The following is a 23,963-nucleotide window of genomic DNA, read 5'->3' on the forward strand; positions in this document are numbered from 1 at the left end:
ACCTCAACTTGGAGCACCCAACATTATTGGGTTTGTAACCGGTACTCAAATTGCACTTCCATTATAAATGCTCAATGGCAACAACATGTTTGGTGGATAAAACAGCACTAGCCAACTAAGGCAAAAAGAACCTTAGGTCCAATAAAGGCAGGACTTGAGATGTTAGGACAAGCTAAAAGTGTATTTAACAACGACAAGAAAAAAAAAATCACAAGAAAAGTCAATATTTACCAGTCTAAATAGATTAAAAGAAATATTCTTTCAGAAGGAAGGTATGGGTTGGGAAGCTACACAAAAATATAATGACACTATTGTTAAGAAGGTAAATCAACTACTCAACTAACAAGGAGCCACGCCAAAACCCAGTGATGGAAAATTGCATGCGTCCAAACTCAACAAGGTTTACTGACCATGCTAATCCAAATGGAAACTGAAGTGGCCTCTAAAATGTGCCCTACCATTTTGGATGCAGAAACACAAGGTATACATTTATGCACAAACATATGAAACCTCTTCTTCCTGGAAAATTACTACCAAGAATATGTAGCTTAATTCACTGTACTCTTACAGCATTAGCACCCCACATAGATAATAACTAGACATATAACATAGTGTTAGTAGGAGTAGAGATTTTTTTAAATAATACCCATTTTTCCCAATGGGGAGTTGAAAGGCCATATTAAATAATACTTGGAGTCCAATTTCAGTTCTACATTGTAAACAAATTCAGGAAGTTGGTGCTGTCCCCAAAATGTTTGGAATCCTGAAATCATATAAATATGACCCTTAATTTCTTTTTTTTTTTAATTTAAAATTCCAGGATACATGTGCAGGATGTGCAGGTTTGTTACATAGGTAAATGTGTGCCACGGTGGTTTGCTGCGTCTATCAACCCATCACCTAGATATTAAGCCCTGCATGCATTAGCTATTTACCCTGATGCTCTCCCTCCCCCACACCCCCCAGACAGGCCCCAGTATGTGCTGTTCCCCTCCCTGCCTCCATGTGTTCTCACTGTTCAGCTCCAACTTATAAGTGAGAACATGCAATGTTTGGTTTTCCGTTCCTGTGTTAGTTTGCTGAGGATAATGGCTTCCAGCTCTATCCATATCCCTGCCAAGGACATGATATTGTTCCTTTTTATGGCTGCATAGTATTCTATGGTGTATATGTACCATATTTTCTTCATCCAGTCTATCATTGGTGGCATTTGGGTTGATTCCATGTCTTTGATATTATGAATAGTGCTGCAATGAACATACACGTGCATGTATCTTTAGAATAGAATGATTTATATTCTTTTGGGTATATACTCAGTAATGGGATTGCTGAGTCAAATGATATTTCTGGCTCTAGGTCTTTGAGAAATCGCCGCACCATCTTCCACAATGGTTGAACTAATTTACATTCCTACCAACAATGTAAAAGCATTCCTGTCTCCACAGCCTCCTCAGCATCTGTTGTTTCTTAACTTTTTAATAATCGCCATTCTGACCAGCGTGAGATGGTATCTCATTGCGCTTTTGATTTGCATTTCTCTAATGATTAGTGATGTTGAGCTTTTTTTCATGTTTGCTAGCCACATAAATGTCTTCTTTTGAAAAGTGTCTGTTCATGTCCTTTGCCCATTTTTTAACAGGACTGTTTGTTTTTTTCTTATAAATTTGTTAAGTTCCTTGTAGATTCTAGATATTAGAACTTTGTCAGATGGATAGATTGCAAAAATTTTCTCCCATTCTGTAGATTGTCTGTTCACTCTGATGATAGTTTCTTTTGCTGCGCAGAAGCTCTTTAGTTTAATTAGATCCCATTTGTCAATATTGGTTTTTGTTGCAATTGTTTTTGATGTTTTTGTCATGAAATCGTTGCCCGTGCCTATGCCTGAATGGTATTTTCTTCCAGGGTTTTTATAGTGTTTTTCATTTTCTAGGGTTTTACATTTAAGTTCTTTAATCCATCTTGAGTTAATTTTCATATAAGGTGTAAGGAAAAGGTCCAGTTTCAATTTTTGCATATGGTTAGCCAGTTCTCCCGGCACCATTTATTAAATAGGGATTCCTTTCCCCATCGCTTTTGTCAGGTTTGTCAAAGATCAGATGGTTGTAGATGTGCAGTCTTATTTCTGAGATCTCTACTCCGTTCCATTGGTCTGTGTGTCTGTTGTACCAGTACCATGCTGTTTTAGTTATTGTTTTGGTTACTATAGTTTGAAGTCCAGTAGCGTGATGCCTCCAGCTTTGTTCTTTTTGCTTAGGATTGTCTTGGCTATACAGGCTCTTTTTTGGTTCCATATGAATTTTAGGGTAGTTTTTTCTAATTATGTGAAGAATGTCAATGGTAGTTTAATGGGAATAGCATTGAATTTATAAATTACTTTGGGCAGTAATTTGGCCGTTTTCATGATATTGATTCTTCCTATCCATGGGCATGGAATGTTTTCCCATTTGTGTCCTCTCATTTCCTTAAGCAGTGGTTTGTAGTCTTCCTTGAAGAGATCCTTCACTTTCCTTGTTAGCTGTATTCCTAGGTATTTTATTATCTTCGCAGCAATTGTGAATGAGAGTTCATTCATGATTTGGCTTTCTGCTTGTCTATTGTTGGTGTATAGGAATGCTTGTGATTTTTGCACATTGATTTTGTATCCTGAGACTTTGCTAAAGTTGCTTATCAGCTTAAGGAGCTTTTGGGCTGAGATGACGGGGTTTTCTATATACAGAATCATGTCATCTGCAAACAGAGACAGTTTGACTTTCTCTCTTCCTATGTGAATACCCTTTCTTTCTCTTGCCTGATGGCCCCGGCCAGAACTTCCAATACTATGTTGAACGGGAGTGGTGAGAGAGATGACCCTTAATTTCTATACCCTGCTCAATATAATATATGGTACAGAGGTGATATGGTTTGGCTCTGTGTCCCCACCCAAATCTCATCGTGAATTGCACTCCCATAATTCCCATGTGTTGTGGGAGGAACCTGGTGGGAGACAATTGAATCATGAGGGCAGTTTCCTCCATATTCTTCTCGTGGTAGTGAATAAGTCTCATGGGATCTGATGGTTTTATCAGGGGTTTCTGCTTTTGTGTCTTCTTCATTCTCTGCTTGCTGCCATCCATGTAAGATGGGACTTGCTCCTCCCTGCCTTCCGCCATGATTGTGAGGCTTCCCCAGCCACATGGAACTGCAAGTCCAATTAAACCTCTTTCTTTTGTAAATTGCCCAGTCTCAGGTATGTCTTTATCAGCTGCGTGAAAACAGACTAATACAGTATATTGGTACCAGGAGAGTGAGGCGCTGCTGAGAAGATATTCGAAAATATGGAAGTGACTTTAGAACTGGGTAACAGGCAGAGGTTGGAAAAGTTTGGAGGGCTCAGAAGACAGAAAAATGTGGTTAAGTTTGGAGACTTGTTGATTGGCCTTGCCCAAAATGCTGATAGCGATATGGACAATAAGGTCCAGATGGAGATGAAAAACTTGTTGGGAAATGGAGCAAAGGTGACTCGTTGTTTTAGCAAAGAGACTGGCAGCATTTTGTCCCTGCCCCAGAGATTTGTGGAACTTTGTCCTTGAGAGAGATGATTTAAGATATCTGGCAGAAGAAATTTCTAAGCAGCAAAGCATTCGAGAGGTGACTTGGGTGCTGTTAAAAGCATTCAGTTTTAACAGGGAAACAGAGTATAAAAGTTTGAAAAATTTGCAGCCTGAATGCGATAGAAAAGAAAATCCCATTTTCTGAGGAGAAATTCAAGCCAGCTGCAGACATCTGAATAAGTAAGGAAGAGCCAAATGTTAATCCCCAAGACAGTGGGGAAAACGTCACCAGGGCATGTCAGAGGTCTTCATGGAAGCCCCTCCCATCACACGCCTGGAGGCCTAGGAGAAAAAAGTGGTTTTGTGGGCCAGGCCCAGGGTCCCCGAGCTGTGTGCAGCCTAGGGACTTGATGCCCTGCATCCTAGCCACTCCACCCCTGGCTGAAAGGGGCCAATGTAGAGCTCGAGCTGTAGCTTCAGATGGTGCAAGCCCCAAGCCTTGGCAGCTTCCATGTGGTGTTGAGCCTGCAGGAGCACAGAAGTCAAGAATTGAGGTTTGGGAACCTCTGCCTAGATTTCAGAAGATGTATGGAAACACCTGGATGCCCAGGCAGAAGTTTGCTGCAGGAGTGGGGCTCTCATGGAGAACTTCTGCTAGGGCAGTGCAGATGGAAAATGTGGGGTTGGAGCCCCTGCACAGAGTCTCTACTGGGGCACTGCCTAGTGGAGCTGTGAGAAAAGGGCCACTGTCCTCCAGACCCCAGAATGGTAGATCCACTGACAGCTTGCACCATGCACCTGGAAAAGCTGCAGACACTCAATGCCAGCCCATGAAAGCAGCCAGGAGGAAGGCTGTGCCCTGCAAAGCCACAGGAAGGGAGCTGCCCAAGACCATGGGCACCCACCTCTAGCATCAGCATGACCTGGATGTGAGACATGGAGACAAAGGAGATCATTTTGGCGCTTTAAGATTTGACTGCCCATCCTGGATTTCAGACTTGCATGGGACCTGTAGCCCCTGTGTTCTGGCCAATTTCTCCCATCTGGAATGAGTGTATTCACCCAATACCTGTACCCCCAGTGTATCTGGGAAATAACTAGCTTGCTTTTGATTTTATAGGCTTACAAGCTGAAGTGACTTGCCTTGTCTCAGATGAGACTTTGGACTGTGGACTTTTAAGTTAATGCTGAAATGAGCTAAGACTTTGGGGACTATTGGGAAGGCATGCTTGGTTTTGAAATGCAAGGACATGAGATTTGGCAGGCTCCAGAGCTGGCTGCAGGCTGCCAGCATTCTGTCCCCACCCAAAGCTCATCTTGAATTGTACTCCCATAATTCCCATGTGTTGTGGGAGTGACCTGGTGGGAGATAATTGAATCATGAGCGTGGTTTCCTCCACACCGTTCTCATAGTAGTGAGCAAGTCTCACGAGATCTGATGGTTTTATCAAGGTCGCTTTTGTGTCTTCCTCATTCTCTCTTTGTCTGCTGCCATCCACGTAAAACGAGACTTGTTCCTCCTTGCTTTCTGCCATGATTGTGAGGCTTCCCCAGCCACGTGGAACTGTAAGTCCAATTAAACCTCATTCTTTTGTAAATTGCCCAGTCTCAGGTATGTCTTTATCAGCAGCATGAAAATGGACTAACACAAAAGGAAAAGGATGCTTACATTAGAAAGGGAGGAAAAATGAGACTGTAGCTGTTTTAGATCTTACTTGCAACCAGACAACATTTGATTTAAATTATACTGCCATTTGGTACAATACTGGGTTAACAGGAAAGTTACTTTTATGATGAAGTAATACTTTTGATAATAAAAATTCAAAAATTGGAACTCAACCCTCCTCAAATTGTACTCCCAGCAGAAAATGGACAAGCAATTAGACATTATAAATCATCAGTTAATTACAGTTATAAATGCAAAGATATCATAAAGTACAAATACAAAGGGAGAAAATTTATCTAATTAGTCACAGACTATCAAAATCTATGTTCAAGATTCTTTTCTATGATAAGTGTTTCTTTACTTCATTGTCTTTACTTCAGTGGACCTCTAAGTTGCTCATCATATTGTTGATTATCTTTCTAATATTCCTACGTTACAAATATTATAAATACTGCAAAAATGTTACCAAAATAATAAAACTCCAGCTAAAATTATGTTAGCTCATCAATTTGAACTACAGCCACAGAATGTATGTAAGGGTGGCCCTCTATTGTCTGTTTTATCCAACATACTCTTTCCTCTAATTCCGACCTACTGAATTACAACAGAAAGGGACACGCTCCCAGTTTGCTCTGAGTCTGTGTCCCTGATCTATAGTCCTCAAACTTGGCTCAGAATAAAATTAACTTTGACTTAAATCTATAGTGGCTGTTATTTTAACCTTTTGGGTCAACCTAGTTCAGAAAAACTTAAAAACAGCAAGAAAAGCATGTAGTTTCAAAATACCGGAGCAAATATCCAATCACCTAAAAGAGCTAAAAGTATGTCCATGTAAAGAGCAAGAAATAGTGGAGGTCAGGGGTGGGAGGTAATAAGAGTGTGCTTTCTAGGTAGTGGTCATCTAGGGGAAAGTGAGGGTAGTGTGCTTTTTTTTCTTTTAAATAAAAAGACTTGAATTATTTGTTTCTTCAATCCACATGCATATATAACTTTAAAAATAAACACCAATGTAATTTATTAACTAAGAAATAAAAATACTTGATGATCAAGTCAGTTGGAAAAATTAGATACTTAGCTTTTCAAAAGACTAAGAAAATCCATCACAAGCCACTGAGGCTTTAAAAGCATCGCCTCAAGAACGCAGGATTTAAAAAAAAAAAAAAAAAGCAATATAAAACACTTAAGATATTGCCTTCAGTCCCCTGGGTGGCCATCCACCTTGTTTAAGGTCTCCAAGAGATTTAACATCAAGGAAGCTCCAACAGTATGCACTATCCAACTCCCTAACCTGTCTACCTGGAATCTCTGCCTTACACCCTACTGTTAAGCTGAGGCCAGTCTGGTTTAGAAGGAACCTTAACCTCTCTCCCTTCACCAGAGCTGGTTGCAGGCTGCCAGCATTCTATGTCTCCAGGATTGGGAGGGTTTCCTAAGAAACCCAGCTATCCAAGCCTAAGTCCATAAAGTCCCAGGAGCATCAGTCACTCATAAATCTCATCTCCTACCCCAGTGCATAGTATCATCTTGACTAATCCAGCGAGAGATTATACACACACTCCTCCCTGCAATGGCCAGATGAGGGATGACAGTTGGCTCCATCTGAGCAACTGTCTTCCCTTCCACTTCCCAAAACCTCTCTTCCCTTATCTCTCCCTATATTTAACTGGCTCCACTGCTTTCCTCCATCAGCTCCTACTATTTTATGATGTACTTGCATTACCAACACATTGCTTAATTCCTTTTAGCCTGATTTTTTTTTTCTTGAGACAGGGTCTCACTCTGTCGCCCAGGCTGGAGTGCACTGGCACAATCACAGCTCACTGCAGCTTGGACCTCCTGGGCTCAAGGGAGATCCTCCCGCCTCAGCCTCCCACATAGTTGGAACTACAGGTACAAGCCACCACACCCAGCTAATTTTTGTACTTTTTGTAGAGGCAGGCTTTCACCATACTGCCCAGGCTGGTCTTGAACTCCTGTGCTCAAGTGATCTGCCTACCTTGGCCTCCCAAAGTACTTGGGATTATAGGCATGAGCCACCACACCTGGCCTAGCCTGATTTTTTTCACCTATAAATAGGAATAATATTCCTTGAGGAGAGAGACCACCTGGCCATCTCTGCATACTCCGTAGTGCCTAAACTCAACATGCACTGAATTATTCACCATGTGATTAAACAAATGCACCTAAAACTACAATTCCAAGAAGGAATCCTTGGTCAATAAACTCTCCTATTCCTGGACTCTCTGACCTAGAACAACCTTGAGGTACAAGACAAGGCCATAGGTCCACAACCCCGGGGAACCAGAAGACACAGCAGAAGCTGTCACAATGCAGATGGAAAGCAGGACATACCTGGAAGGAAGTGGGAATACAGACGAGGTTCAGATTCTCTTGCTTCACCCTTTCAGCTGTGGAAACAAAAGCCATATTGGCAGTTTTTCACTCTCCTTACTTTATTTTTCTTGTCATACGTGTTTGCTTGAATCCAACAGACAAGGGAAGGTCTATTTCCCAAAGACAGCTGCCTTTCATCCTGTGTCCCCCTCCTTGGTGGGAAAGTTGGTGACTGTACCTCACACATCAGAAGATAGGGACACAAGAAAGCCTGGAGAGGTAAGTACTGACCACAGAAAGCAGTGTCAGTGTTTGCCATTGTTATGTGCCTGACAATATTCTAAGAACTTTGTATATATGAACTCTTAATCCTAACAACCCAAAAGGTAAGTTAAATTATTTTCCACATTTTGCAGATAAGGCAACTGAGGTTCAGAGAGGTAATGTAACTCGGTAGTTATACCGCTAATAAGGGACACAGCTGGGACATGATCCCAGGCCATGTAGCCACACAGTCTTAACTCCCCTATATTGCCTCTTCTAGGAAAAAGCCAGAACTTTACTTTTGCATTTTAGTAAAAAATATACTTATTTGTAGGCCCCAGAGAGTGGCTAAAGGAGATTTATTTTTTCAATTTGGATTTGTACCTTTCAGGAAAGTTTGATTTAAAAAAAAAAAAAAAAAGACTTCAGGAAAAAATTCGTATTAAAATTTCAAGTCTTTTTAATCACTGAGTGCATCTTGGGAGGTTTGGGTGCCACTATTATAAAATCCATAGTAACTCCTGTGCCCTGAAAGTATTCTCCAGATACTTGGTTAAGATTGAAAGGTATATAACACAAAAGCTCCTATTTGGCCAGTGAGAAGGCTTCCAGAAGCCATCACACCAGCACTAAAACCACTCCTTGATAACAAAGTGTTCCTGGACTTTACCTCCTGGGCTCTGCCCCTTGGCACCTAGAAGAATTCAGCATTCAGGCAGGCCTCTCCTCTGGGCTTTGTTCTTACAAACAAAGAGCAGGGCAGTAAAACCTGTTGAGCAGCCATAGGGGCTGATAATTCCTGAGCCTTTCCTAAGCATAGAGACACCCTAATCAGTGTGAAATGAGCACCTGCAGGAACCAGCCATCAATGGCAGGAGTCCCACATCCACTCCAGGGTCATGGACAGGGCAAACCCACTATGGCCTCAATTATCTGCCTGAGGAAGTCTGAGCTCACGCAAAGAACTCAATGGTAGAATGCCATCGACATGATTAAAATTATATTAGGACCTCAAGCTAAGCCAGCTCCTCCTCTCCAGCTGAGCAGAGTAAACAAAGGCAAGGGCGTCCTTCAAAGTTGGATGAAGAGGCCCAAGATTCCCTCTCTCCACAAAAGAGCAGAAACACTCAACTGACCTCAGGTAGTCCCTCTCTCCAGCTCTGTACTGCTGAAGCCAAAAGGGCAATGCCAAACCTGTGTGCCACTTCCTCCCTCTCCTCTACCTCCCTACCCCATCATCACACACAAAACATCCAGTAGACAGTGAGAGAGCATACCTATTCGCTGCACAGCATGGACAATTGTAGAACCACTTCCAATTCCCAGCACTTGGTTATTCTGCCAAAAAACAGGGAAGAAAAAACAAAACTTATTAATATCATATTTTACTCCTTTGTCAGCCTACTTCCTAAAGCTATAAAATTATTATGAACAGCAATCCACCAACACAGGTGCAAGACAGGTACTGTGCCTATTTTATAGGAACATAAACACTGAACCTCAATGCTGTACTTTGGCCAATCCATGGTGGACAAATGTTCAACAAGGCCCTCCTCTCTTCATTTCTGACACTGTCAACACCACCACTTCCTCCCTACATTCTACCAAACAATTGGTGCAATTACTTGCAACTGAACAGCAACTTGCGTCACCCTCACAGAAATGGCCTGCATATAAACACTTAAAGATTCCTGACATTTCAAGCCAGCAACAGTGTGTTTAAAAAAGAAAGAAAGAAGAAGAAGAAAGAAAAGAAAAAGATTCCTGGCCAACCCCAGGGAGGCAATTAGAAAAACACCTAAGAATAAACAATAGAGTCTGGAGCCTGGGTAAGGGAGGAAAGCTAAGGCTTCTGACTTCAGTGTCTTCCATAGGCACCTTCAAGTTGGTAGCACCACAAGACACATCAGGCCCACCATCTAGAGCTCTCCCAAAGTCAGCAGATAAAGGGAGGGCCTGAAGTAACCTCAAAATAATAAAGTATGTCAGCATCTGCCTAGGTGACACCAAGGGGTGCTCATTTTGCATGAGCCTGCCTCAGAGAAAATGGGAAGAGGGCAAAGGCTTAGTTAAGAACATGGAAAACAGTCTTCATCTGCAATAGAAAGGATCATAATAAATGCAGAGCACTTCCTGAGTACAAAGTACAAGCAGACATCACAATACTGAGCCTACCTACAAGCAGACCAAACAAGAAGAAACAAAGAAGGTACCTACAAGCAGACCAAACAAGAAGAAACAAAGAAGGTACCTACAAGCAGACCAAAGAATAAAAGCTCAGCTGAGTCTACTAGACCACAAAGAGCAAAACGAGGCCAGGGTACTAACAGTCAGGAACTAATATGCAGCTCAGTGCCTAAGCAACTTCCTGACATCTATCTCCTGCCGTTGCAAAGCAAAGCCAAGTGAACACCAAAGCAGCAGCTACCATTTATTAAGCACCTACCAAGAAGACTTATAAATGTTAATATAAAGCCAAATCTCACAACAATCACTTATGACCTACAGAGCCACTATTCCCACTTTATAGATGAGTTCAATATTGTAAGGAAAAACTTAAGACTTTGAAATGAGCAAAAGAGACTACTGGATATCCTTCCAATGGGATGCTGGAACCTGCTTGTATTGTCTGACTCTAAGAAGGTATGTGCCTTTGTCTTTAAGATATATGACGACTGTATAGAGATACACTTTAACTTGCAGAAAACTGTTAACAAAGCAAGTAAGTTTTGTTCATTGAAATGCAAATTAATAGTGTTCTGTGAGATACAATTATTAACAGATCTTAATTCATTTTAAGATTTTTTTTACTACATATGAGTTTACGGTTGACTTCTCCCGTTATGCTTTGAACATCTCCACCAAAACTCATGTTGAAATTTAATTGCCATTATAACAATATTAAGAAGGGGGACCTTTAAGAGGTGATTAGGTCAGAGGGCTCCACCCTCATGGGTAGGATTGGTGCCCACCCATAGCACTTCAACATCTGTCTCTCTCACCAGATGCCAACGCCTTGATATTGGACTTCGTAGCCTCCAGAAATATAAGCCAAAACATTTCTGTTCATTATAAATTACTCATTCTCAGGTATTCTATTACAGCAGCACAAAATGGACTAAGACACCTATGAACAGGTTCTAATAACCTTTCCAGTTCCCTCATTAATTTAGTGAGTTAAATAAAATCTTTGACATATATTTGTTTTATATATGTGTGATTTTACCTGTTTTAAATATATATAAACTATCAATGCCCCCCCACACACACACACAAACTCATCTTCAAACTCCTGGGCTCATACAATCCTACTGCCTCAGCTTCCCACATAGCTAGTACTACAGGAACATGCCACCATGCCCAGCTAATTTTTTAATTCTTTTAAAAGACACAGTCTCACTCTGTCAACCAGGCTAGTCTCGAACTCCTGGCCTCAAGTGATCATCTCACCTCTGCCTCCCAAAGTGCTGGGATTACAGGATGAGCCATTTCAATCGAATAAGCAACTTCAGGAAGTTCAATTTGCTGAAACATCAATCTATTTCAAATTTCTTAAGATTTCCAACAGATTAACAATTAATTTATTTAACAAAGGAAAGCCCATAGTAAAACCTTCTTTTTAGGAAGAAGACAAGTCCTGAAGGGCCCTCAGGACAAGCAGGGCCACAACTAAAATCCTTCATTCCCCACAGGACAAAGGCCATAGGAATACTTAAAGTCAGCCCCTAGGCCTCACATTAGATACAGTCCTTCTCAAAGCCTGACTACATCTATAACTAGAAAAGATTAGAAAGAATGACCAACAAGTAGAGTTACCAAAAATAAAAATTAAAAAAATCAAATACTAATGTCCCCACAACCACATACATGTATACTAAAAATGCTACTATAGCCTCTCCTACCTACAGAAGACTTTATCCAACAACTTTTGTGTTATTGACCTGGTGGAAACTGCTTTTACTAACTCACAGTTCCAAAGGCACTGAATACATCAGGGGCTTGGGCTGTCAGAACAGGGCTCGCACTAGGTCAGGATTCCACCTATGCCAATGCTCTCAAGAAGGCAATGTGTCTAGTAAAGTTGTTTAGCTACCTCGACAATCCCCAAAGGCAAGGACTTCAAGACAAGTAAATGATACATCACAGTACAGAAACATTCAAAATGGCTAAATATCTCACATATAAAAATCTTCAAGGAATGAGAAAATGTCTTATCAAGGCCTATGTCTGAGTGTGGAAAAACTCAAACTTTTTCCTCTGCTCCCACACCACAACAATCATCAACACAGAAGACTTCTGTGATCAAATGTATGGGGATTTCTCCCCGTATCCCAAGCAAGCAATCTACTCTGCAGCAGACACCAGCTGGGTATCCTCCAATTCAATTTCAACACTCTCTACCTGGAGATACCATAAGGTTCCATTGGTTGAGGGCTGAGCTCCCAAGATTGCCTCCTCCTTCCTACCAAATGCAAGTCCAGGCCTCCAGAACTTCTGACTTGACAGCTTCAAGTTGGAGTTTCCACAACACTCTCTTTGGGTTTGATTAGCTTGCTAGAGTGGCTCACAGAACTCAGGGAAACATGTTTACCAGCTTATAAAGGCTATGATGAAGGATATGGATGAAGAGATGCATAGGTAAAGGCATGTAAGAAGGAGCACAGAGCTTCCATGCTCTCTCTAGGCACACCATCCTCCAGGGACCTTCACATGTTCTGCTCTCCAGAAGCTTCCAAACCCTGTCCTCTTGAGCTTTTCTTTTTCTTTTTTTTTCTTTTTTTTTTTTTTTTTTTTTTGAGACTTTATTGAATAGGTATGATTGGCTCTTGGAAAAGACCAGGAATTGCAAGGGCCTAGAAATGTGACTGAACAAAAAGGGCATGATCCAATACTAGCAGACTGACTGGGGAAACCCTGCAACGGCTGTCTGTTCAGATTCTTCTTCACCTGCAGCATTCCTTCCTCCAGGGTATGGAACAGGAACCCTTCTGAAATGGGGATCTTATGACGTACAAACAGACAACATAGGTCACAGAATTTCTTTACAGCCAGCTCCAAGACAGAAAAGCATTGGGGAGAGAAAGGAGCAAGTGGAAGGAGGGAAGGAGAAGGTAAGAGAGGGAGATTCTGTTTTCTAAGGCCTGCTTTGGGCCCTAAAGCACCCCAAATATAACAAAAGACTGTAGCAAGGGCTCTGAGCGTTATGAACCAAGAGCCATGGATAAAAACATTGTGTGTGTGTGTTTAAAATATCACACTAGATAGACTTAACCTGACCTTCACATATGACCTGAAGCTAGGAACTCTAGCTTTACAGTAATTCAATCACCAAATTCCTGGTTACCAAGCTTAGCCATACATTCATGTCACTCACAGTCCCCAGCAGGCAGGTGGCACAGAGGTGAATTTGGATGAATCAGACAAGCTCTGTATAAGGCTCGTTCTTTGCCTTTTGAAAGAGACCAGGAATTGCAAGGCCCTGCCAGACCTAAAGCTCTTCACCCATGTGATCCCTGCTGCCTTGGAATCAAATGACCGGCCCAGGAAATCAGTGCCCTTGCCAAAGCCAACCAGAGGTGACCAAAGGCTGCCTATGAGGTGGCCCAACAGCAGAAGACTGCCAAGCAGGCCCTGCTAGAGGAGTGGCCCCATTCTAATGGGCAATATTAAACCACATGTATGTGCAACATCAGAACTTCACTCAGCGTGTCGAATGGAGTAACTTTGGAAATACTACTTCTGCTAACCAACTAGAACCACTGCCCATCAGCTTCCTCAACCAAGCCAGTAAAAAAACAAAGCCCAGGCTCCAAAGAGAACAAAGGGATGAGGCTACAGACATTCAGAAGAGCCTAGTTCTGCATGTCGACCCATCCTGGGTGGCTACACCCACAGAAACAGACAGAGCTGGGCCCAAGGTGGCTATACAAAGGATTCACCTGAGAACTCTCCATATTTTCCATCCACTCAGACACGGAAGTGGTCACCATATTGGAACTCCAATGGACTAGAGAACAGGAAGCCCTACTCCCCAGAGATTCTACACAAAGAACCTCCAATAACCCCAACACTTTCATATTTGTGTCCACACTGCACACAATTGAACAAACATGTACTTGGCAGGACCCACTGTGACCAATGCTAAATGAAGGTTAACTACCCTCCAGGAGCTTACCCTTTAAGGGGCTGGAAGAAACGAACACACAGATGACCAAAACATGAGATACAACATAAAGCACATAAGAGGCATGAAGTGCTACAGAATCACGGAAAAGAAATCTTCCTCTCCTTAGGATGCTAAGGAAAAACTGAAAGGAGGAAATGGCCTTTAAGCCAAACCCTGAAGGGCATATATGATTTTAACAGGTGCCCCCAAAAGGTCACTGTAGATCTCCCCAAAATTACCTAACTTCATGAAATGATGTGGTCAGAATCCAGTGTTTTGGGGCTCTAGCCTAAGGTCAGGGCTTGCAGATTTTTATTTAATCAAATACATAACTATAACACAAAGGTCAGGGAGATGAGCCACCAAATATTAATGTAAATTCATTAACAGGACAACTTAGATATGGGGCTTTTCTAATTGTATTCTCATGTGGATTACATTTACCTATTAGCTATTCACTGTAGCAGATATTTTGAAATTTCAGCTTATTGTCTCAATTTTACAACTGAGGCACTGAATCCCAAAGGTAGGGTCAAATTAACACATTTTACATTATCTCTGTTAATCCCCATAGAAAATCCTATTGCCAATCAGACTTACAACAGGCTACACCAGAACAGGGTAGCAGTGGAAAGGGTAGAAGGTCACACTGGAACATCCCTTCTACAGAACTGGCTGAGCCACAGGTTACCACATTGTCCACTCCCACTCAAACAGGCTGTGGTGAAGCTCATCCAACATCATCTAAGCAAAATAATTTTGTAAAGCATTAACAAATGTAAAGAACTATTATCGGAGAAGAAAAGGGACTCTAATACCACTTTCTAATAAGTAGAAATGAGAGATAAAAAGCCAATAAGACCAAAGAAACTACACCACAGGGCAGACATACTCCACTTGGCTTCCTTATTATAATTAAGATACTTGATTGGTGACAGCAAAACCACTTGGATTAAAAAAACTCCACTAACAGCACCACACCTGTCACTTAACAAACAAGTAGGGACCACGACCTGACTGAATAACAGCTAAACATCTCTGCAGCCCCGCCTTAAAAAATAAACCAGCATCCTCCAGACTTAGTCCACCCTATGGAAGGAAGGAAGTTTGAAGCCCCGGGTCTTCCCTTCCCTCCAAGAGTACACTCAGGGGCCGGCGCGCACCAAGCCCAGAACCTCCTTCGACTGAAATTTCAAAGCACTAGCAAACTAACTCTCCGCCGGCTTCCGGGTCAGTAAAGAGAAATGAAAACCTCTCCGCAGCCCCCAAAGCCCACCATTTTCCATTTATTGATAAGGAGGCCACAAGGCAAGTGCCTCTAGCCCCCATTCCAAACATCAGACAGCACCAGGCTCCACTTTGCAAACTGTTCCAGCTGGACAAGGAGTCTTTAGAAACCTCAAGTATTAGAAGATTCGCCCCCAACAGATTCCACATCTAAAAGGTCTTTAAGGAGCAGGGAAGAGGGGTCTAAACTCGGGTAAAGTGCACACCCTCTACCCTCTCACTCAGCTCCCGCCCTGCCAGGAGCTAGGCGCGCCCCGGCAGCACCCAGAACGCGCAACAGTAGCCCATCACGCCAAGGACATGCGCCCCGCGCCCCACGTTTCGAAGTGCTCACCCTCACGTGGTTCTCCACAGCCGCGCGGCCCGCCAGCTTCTTGGCCTCCTCGGCCTTGGACATCGTGGAGGGGGCCGGGCAGATGCTGCTGGAGTCCCCGCAGCTAGTGCTTGTGTTGCCAGCACCGCCACGGGTCCCAGACTGTGCACGCCCCGGCAGCCGCACGTGGGAACCCGGGAGGTCCCAGCTGTTCCCTCCTCCGCCGGAGGCCGCGCCCCCGGCCCTCCCGGGCAGCGGGGCCAAGACCCGCCCGTAGAGGGTGCTGAAGGGCCCGGGGCGCTGCATCCCGACGCCTCGCTCCGGCCTCCGCTGAAGTCCCGCCCCCGGCTCCCCCGGAAATCTGGTCGCTTACGCACACAGTCTGCGTGCCCTGGTGCGCGGGTCTTGCTGGGAAATGTAGTTCTGTGGCTTCGAGGAACCCCTATCTGCGCCTCAGTCTGGACTACCAATCCCATAATGCTTTCCGCGACGGAATGCGCAATCGCCGGCGACGGGCTCCGGCACTTCGCTCTGTGAAGTGCCAGTAGCCGCGGGAATGTCAGTGTGGTGACTCCTTACCCTGGGGAAGTGTACTTAGGCCACGGCTAGGTGAAACCCAGGGATATTTCTGTTCGCCCATGCATCCGAGAAAGGAGTGTTAGACCTGACCCTGTTGTTTCTCCCAGCAGTGAGAACGTGGCCATGGACAAGTAGTGGCACTTCTGTAGACGACGCGGCCCTTTTGGGGTTACTACAGCCCAGGAAACTCACATGCGACACGGCGCCAGCTGAAGTCCATCTAGACCCCCGCAGACCCCAGGTCACAAGTTGAGAACCCCCTGCCGTGGACATTCTTCTGCACCTAGTGGTGAAGCAGGTGGAGCTGCACCTTGCTCCGCCCATTTGGAGACTGGTTCTGCACATATGGGTGTTCCCTGCAGCGATCCTGCAATCCTTCGTGACTAACAAGGACTTTCTGTGAAAACAGATTTATCTTTTCTTCTCTAACTTTAAGGTTTCTTGCTGTTGAGAATAGTTAAGGGACGAGGAATTCTTATTGCCCCCATTTTACAGGCAAAGAAACTAATGCTGACCCCAACCTTACCGACCACTTGGAGGTCTCTAAAAACACATGACCTTTGTGTTTCTCGGCTGTTAGTGGAATCCTTTCTCTCTGCTCTTGAACTCATCTTCAAACGCATTCCAGGCCTTCAGAACTCTTCCGTGAGCGCAAGTCACTGGTATGGGCCACTGTTACTGCTGGTTATCACCTAGATTTTCTTAACTATGCTTTGCCCCCTGAGGCCGTGAGCTCTTGAATCTTCACCTTAGTCTGTAGGAGGAAAAGTTGTTTGAGATGATATTTGAATCCTTCAATTTAGGCCAAATTCAGAACATAGCAAAAGGTTCTGGCTAACATGCAGAACAGTATGGCTGGACTCCCACTACTGTTGGTCTGCAAAGTTGAAGGCTACTCTAGGCAAATGTGTCACCTTTAATGTATCTCCTTAGGAGGAGTCTTTCACCTTATTCATGCTCCTCAGCACCCACACCAAAAGATTCTTGAAGCAAATGTTACCTAGTCTCTGCTTTACCCTATTACCCCTGGCCTGAGGACCTTTGAACCGTTTTAAATGCTCTACCTGCCAGCCTGGCCATCTGTGCACTGCTTGCTCCATCCACCCTTCTGACTCAGCTGAAATACCACCTTCCCAAAGAAGTCTAAGTGACCACCTCATCTAAATTGGGTTTCCTGCCCACCCCTCCTCTATCACTTTGCGCATGGTTGTATTTCTATCACAGAACTTCCGTCCATCATTCGTATCCTTCGTTTTGTACTTGTTTATCATATATCCTCTGTAGAACAGAACATTCTGAGAAGACGGACTTTGGGTGTCTTTCTACAAAATCCTCCATTCCTAAAACTGCCTGACCTGTAGATGGTCCTCAACAAATATCTAAAACATTTTAAATAACAAATAGATGTCATGCTTTAACCCTACACTCCACCTTCAGCCGTACAGAATTTTAGTCCCTGCGTCCATGCTTTTACCTCCGTGTTTTTGTACACTCTGTACCCTTCTAACTCTCAGATATTCTTCAAGACTTCATTCTGTTACTTGTTACTCTGCAACTCTAAACCCCACTCTTAGTTGAGTTGGCTGCTCTTCGGTGCTCACAATTACCTGTAACCTCTCTGTCATAACCATCTCACTCTATTCATTTGACTGTCTCACTCAAACGACACGTCCCTTGATGGCAGAGACTGTTGCTCATAACATGGACAGTGCATTGTTCAATTACTGTTTTGGGGTGACAAGGTCTGTCTGTGCCTCTTTGCGTTCTCTTTCCTTCTCTCTTTTCTCCATGTTGTACTTGTCTTTCCATTTCTGCACCCCTTTTAATCCTTTCCTTAGGTTGTTATTCATGCCTAGTGATTCTCATGGACATTCTGAAATCCCGGTTCTTAGGGCTGAAGACTATGCTGATCTTTGAAATAATATGAGTATCACATTCTGATGATACTTCATTTGCATAATTATTGATAATAGTGCCAGGTACAATGCTAAGTGCTTTGCAGACTTTATCACATTTAATCCTAACTTCAAGAAGTGGCTGTTAACTCCTGGCCAGGCACAGCAGCTCTCACCTGTAATCTTAGGACTTTGGGAGGCCAAGGCAGGTGGATCACCTGAGGTCAAGAGTTCGAGACCAGCCTGGCCAACATGGTGAAAGCCCGTCTCTACTAAAAATATAAAATTAGCTGGGTGTGGTGGCACACACCTGTAGTCCCAGCTACTCAGGAGGCTGAGACAGGAGAATCACTTGAACCCGGGAGGTAGAGGCTGCAGTGAGCTGAGATGGCACCACTGTCAGCCTGGGCAAGATGTAGTGAGACTCTATCTCAAAAAAAAAAAAAAGTGGATACTGTTATCCTCATTGGCATAAAAGAAGTCCTCACTTTGGGAGGCCAAGGCAGGCAGATCATGAGGTCAGGAGTTCAAGTCCAGCCTGGCCAACATGGTGAACCCCGTCTCTACTGAAAATACAAAAACTAGCTGGGTATGGTGGCAGGTGCCTGTAATCCCAGCTACTTGAGAGGCTGAGGCAGGAGAATCAGTTGAACCCAGGAGGCAGAGGTTGCAGTGAGCCGAGATCACGCCATTGCACTCCAGCCTGGGTGACAGGGTAAGACTCCATCTTAAAAAAAAAAAAGTCCTCACTTACTCAAGGTCACACTGCTTGTAAGCGAAGCTGGGATACAAACCTTCAGTGATTCTAGGACCAAACACTGACCTAATAGAATCACCTAGATGGGGATTTATTAATTGCCCCACCCCACCCCCAATATAGCCATGAACTTTGTATAAACCACACAGATAATGCCTTTTCTCTTTAAAGCCACATGTAATAGCAGCAAATCTTAAGACGAAATGGTTAAGAGGGGAAAAAAACTATAAATGAGGAAGTACTAAATGAAGGGAAGTGCACAGGTTTTGGATGATGGACCAGATTCAGGATCTGATAAAAGTAAGATCAATCTACTTTATAACTTAATAACCCACTAAAAAGCCTTTTTTAAATTATAAGGGCCATACTAATCTCTGTATCTTGCCAGTTTTAGTATATGTGCTGCCAAAGCGAGCACTGAAAAGTCTTTTTTTTTTTTTTAACTAGATTGCACTAGGAAGAACCACATGAGGTTTATTCTTCCCTCTTTCAAGAAACCTAATGAAATTGGGCTGAGATTCCAAGGAACTCCTGGAAAAGAGTTATCAGTGCCAGAATGAAGGATCCTAGAGGCAGAGCCCACCGTTCTACTCTATTTATAGTGGTGAAAGGTAAGGCCTGCACCTGCATGGGCTTTAAGTATTCACTCCCATGATAGTCCCAGTGTGGTCCAGCCTTAGAGGAAACAGAGGCAATGGGCACCATGGCAATTCACTTAATGCTGGTGTATTAGTCCGTTTTCATGCTGCTGATAAAGGCATACCTGAGATTGGGCAATTTACAAAAGAAAGAGCTTTAATGGACTTATAGTTCCACATGGCTAGGGAAGCCTCACAATCATGGCAGAAGACAAGGAGAAGCAAGTCACATCTTACATGAATGGCAGCAGGCAAAGAGAGAGAGCTTGTGCAGGGAAACTCCCATTTTTAAAACCATCAGATCTCATGAGACTTACTATCACAAGGACAGCACAGGAAATACCCACCCCCATAATTCAATTATCTCCCACCAGGTCCCTCCCACAATACATGGGAATTATGGGAGCTACAAGATGAGATTTGGGTGGGGACACAGAGCAAACCATATCAGCTGGGATGTAGGCACCACCAGGAAGATACATAGCCATCATTGTGTTCCTGCCCAGGCTTCAGTGAAGCAGGAAAAACTCTTGCTTTTTCCACTTCCTCATTTCCATTTCCTCTCCTTTCTCACTCTTATTTTCTTCAAAGTTTGTACATTTTGAAGATGATTTCCATGGAAGACTGTACAGAGCTACAAACTAGATGTTGGAATGGATTTGAGGATCCTGCCAGAGACTGAAGATGCTGGCTCAGATATATCTCAGAATAGAGTTTGGCTCTCCCTACTTTCATTCAACAGCTTCATTCATTTAGACCTAGCAACCCAACCTCACACCCTCCACTCTCACACCGTTAGAATGTCCCTTTGGAGCCTCAACTTTTGACCTGCGTTGCTCCATCCCCTTTTCACAAGGGCAGGTTTATTGTCTACTGGCAATCTTGACTAGGGCCTTGGAAGAGGATTGGACCTTATTCACAGTGGTCTAGTGATCAAAACAAGTCATTGTTAATACATCAGTGTTACTACCTTGCTATGCATGTAACGCTGGAAAACAGCATAGTGCAGTCCATTTACCAAAACCAAATCTTACTGCTAGTTGACCAACACCATGTGGTACTGAGAAAAATGTGTATAGAACAACCCCTTACTGCTGTATAAAACCATTCCTTGCTTAAGGATCACCTGACTTTTGATATCTTTACACCAGTGATTGTCAACTTGGAATGATTTTTGCCCCTCCCCTCATGGGGATATTTGACAATGTCTGGACACATTTTTTATTGTCACAATTGGGAGAATGCTACTGGCATCTAATAGGTCGGGGCCAAGGATACTGCTAAACATCCTTCAGTGCACAGACAGCCACATACACAAAGAATTTTCCCAACCAAAGGTCAATAGTGCTGATATTGAGAAACTGCCTTAAAGAATCTTCAGGTGAGATTACATGGGAGGTTCTGTTAGCAGTAGCAAATCCATACAGGTCTGCAGCAACCTCAATTCTTGACTCCTCAGAAGAAAGAATTCAACCAAGGAGGCATTAGGCAATAGGAAAGACCAATGCAAGTTTTAGAACAGGAATAAAAGTTTGTTTAAAAGCTTTAGAGAAAGAACAAAAGGAAGGAAAGTCCACTTGGAAGAGGGCCAAGCAGGTGACTTGAAAGACGAGTGGTTTGACCTTTTGACTTAGGGTTTTATATGTTGACAAACTTCCAGGGCTTGCATTTTATTCTCCCCTCATTCTTCCTTTGGGGTGGGCTGTCTGTATGTGCAGTTGCCTGCTAGCCCTTGCAAGGGGAGCATGCATGGTGTGTTTACCGGAGTTGTACACATGCTCACTTGAGGCGTTCTTCCCTTACCAGTTGAATGTCCCTAGGAGGCCAGATACCAGTTCAGCTCCGCCATTTTGTCTCTTAATGCACATGCTTGAGCCCACTCGTGCAACTCCTGAGATCTTATTGGGAAGCTGTTGATTACCAGTTTCAGGTTTTTTCTATCTGTTGGGAGACTTCCTTTCCCTGGCACTGGCAGCAACCAATTATTATTTTAGAGAGGCAATTAACAGCTGCCTGACCATCACCTGTTGGTCACCTGACATTCCTTGTAGGGGTTTGGGCAAGTGCTCTCCTGCCCTGTTCGTGACCAACTAGCTACCCACTGTAGCATTTCTCCCCTCAAGATTCCAAGACCCCAATTCTTTGGGAAAAATGGATGATCAGTCTTCTGTAAATCCCTCCTGCTGATGGTGGGGCAGTGGTGGTTGTTCTGTGGGTCTTGGCCTGTTGCTAGCTGTCAGGGAAGGAGAGTGGCTCCATGGGTTGATGAGAGCACTATCCAGCCAGGTCCAAGGGAGGCAGGGGCAGAATTTTATCTCCATCATGTATCCCTGATGGACATCTAGGGGTCCCCTGTAAGAGGGTGACTCTTGAATATTGAGAGGATGGTATCCCTCTCTCAGGATTATCTGGAGCTTGATGGCCTGAAGATGAAAATAGACAAATTGAGTTATTAGATTTAGTAGAATGTTAAAATGAAATAAGGAGATGAGGACAGCTCCAAAAAACCCCAAGCCTGCCAGCACACCCATGTAACTGGTGGCCATAGTCATGCCTGCCAAGACTTGGGTTTATTGGGTTGCTAGCCAGTTCCAGTATGTGCCCAGAATTAGAATATTGATCCAGATTTGTACGTTACCCATCCCTTTTGTTTCTTCTGAGCTGCAGCCAGAGATCACTAGCTGGTTCACAGGAATGAGGGTTAGTCTAAATTGCAGAGAAAAATTCAGAAACAGCTGATGAGACTAGAATCTAAGAACAGGTGTACCATAGTTCTTGAAACATAATTTTCCAGACATGGTGGCTCATGCCTGTAATCCCAGCACTTTGGGAGGCCAAGGTGGGCAGATCACTTGAGTTCAGGAGTTTGAGACCAGCCTGGCCAACATGGTGAAACCCCATCTCTACTAAAAATACAAAAATTAGCTGGGCGTGGTGGTGGGTGCCTGTAATCCCAGCTACTCAGAAGGCCATGGCAGGAGAATCGCTTGAACCCAGGTGAAAGAGGTTGCAGGGAGTCGAGATCATGCTTCTGCACTCCAGCCTGGGCAATAGAGTGAGAGACTCCATCTCAAAAAAAAAAGAAAAAAGAAAAAAAATAAGAAATAAATAGAATTTTTCTCTCCAGTCCTCATTTTTATTAAAAACAAATCATGACAGGACAGATTTGTTTGCAAAATAAACTTTAGTCTTCTTATACTTGGCCTAATTATTTGCATAAAGCACAGCAAGAATAATTATTTCCCATATAGGATCCTTTTTAAATTGGCTTTGATGGAACTTTGTTCCATAAGGAATCTCAGATAAGACGTTTTTAAAGCCTTAAGCCCAGCCATGGGTTGGTGCCATCAAATACCTGTATGAATTGAATAAATTCCTTTCCTCTTGAGGTCCCCAGATAACCTGGGGCTCCTGGGCCTGTCAGAAACTGATATTCTTTACTTACCACAGGTCAGGAACCCTGTACAGGGACCGTGTAGATAAGGTATGTTTTCCTAGGGGGCGCTTTTATTGGCTATATAAGTCAAATTTGATTCCTTGAAGGAAAGCACACCATTACAGTTAAAGCCTTGGTAAAATAACCAGTGGCTTCAATTTTGTCATTGCAAAAGAAAACAGATTCTTATTGCACTTATGCAAATTACTATCTTGCCATAAGTTAAGAATACTCACAAATTGTTTCCAAATTCTGGGGAATCTGGAAGAGAGAAATATGCTGCAAATTTTGTTTACAGGGGTATACTTTGCTCATTTGTTAAAAATTGTAAATGGCTCAAAAGAAAAGCTTTCTAGGCTTTGAAAAACAAAGGAGCAGCCATGTTTTAAGCAAAAAGTAATAAGAGGATTGTTCTAGTTTTTTATTAGTTCAGTCCATGTAGTTAACTCCTATTCTGCTTGATATTCACAAACATTTTAGCTCTCCATGAGGGTCCTGAAAGTTTTTTCCTCTACTCTAATGTCACAATATCCAAAGTTATCAGAAACCTGCATTTAAGAGCACCTGTTAGATTCCCATAGCTGATTATAAACTGCCTTCTAAAACAATCCTTTAACCATCTAAAGTAGGCAAAAAAATCCATATTCCCATGAGTTCTTATAACTTTTTCCCAAAAGCACATTCTACCTTGCTTACACACCTTCCATGTAAAACTATGTTTCCAATAGCCTCAAGTACATGTTACACTGTTGAGTCTTAGCAATTTTTACTTTTGGTGAAAAACCTGGTAAGTAGGTGATTTTAATTATGTGCTAGGTTTGGAGCCTAGGACACCAGACAGAAGTCCAGATAAGGTCTGACTGTTTTCAGCATAGCTAGGGGGCATGGCTAACTCTGTATGTTCCCAGGCCTTACCTAGCTTTAAAGCAGGGAATTTGTACTGTTAAGAGCCATAGTGGCAGTTTGTGAAGCATTTAGAAGGCATAGTAACCTTTAAAATTGTGTAGTAGTTCTTTCATAAATTCCCTTTCACAAATCTTTTTTAACAACTTACACAGACCACCTACAACATGCTTGGACTTTTTTACTTGTCCTAAA

At 43.1% G+C, this 23,963-nt stretch overlaps 1 protein-coding gene and 1 long non-coding RNA gene across 6 annotated transcripts in view; one reads left to right on the forward strand and one right to left on the reverse strand.

The window, feature by feature from the left end:
- Nucleotides 1-15,916, reverse strand: part of RPIA (ribose 5-phosphate isomerase A) — a 62,355-nt gene extending 46,439 nt beyond the window's left edge. For 2 of the 5 annotated variants that reach the window (XM_063695723.1, XM_063695724.1), the window contains exons 1-3: nt 15,582-15,907; nt 9,072-9,132; nt 7,549-7,604 (exon numbers count right to left, since the gene is read on the reverse strand). In XM_063695723.1, coding sequence (XP_063551793.1) covers nt 7,549-7,604; nt 9,072-9,132; nt 15,582-15,866 — 402 coding nt within the window. In that variant the 5' untranslated portion in view covers nt 15,867-15,907. Of the gene's footprint in view, nt 1-7,548; nt 7,605-9,071; nt 9,133-15,581 lie in introns of all 5 variants that reach the window. The other 3 variants (XM_055378234.2, XM_063695725.1, XM_004031376.5) reach the window with 2 other exon arrangements.
- Nucleotides 15,917-16,058: 142 nt separating this feature from the next.
- LOC129531664 (uncharacterized) lies at nt 16,059-20,574 on the forward strand. The gene is made up of 3 exons (XR_008676973.2): nt 16,059-16,801; nt 19,239-19,402; nt 20,021-20,574. It is a non-coding gene; the product is annotated as an uncharacterized lncRNA (long non-coding RNA).
- The last annotated feature ends 3,389 nt before the right edge of the window (nt 20,575-23,963 follow it).

The sequence above is a fragment of the Gorilla gorilla genome, chromosome 12, assembly GCF_029281585.2.
Source record: "Gorilla gorilla gorilla isolate KB3781 chromosome 12, NHGRI_mGorGor1-v2.1_pri, whole genome shotgun sequence".
Classification (NCBI taxonomy): domain Eukaryota; kingdom Metazoa; phylum Chordata; class Mammalia; order Primates; family Hominidae; genus Gorilla; species Gorilla gorilla.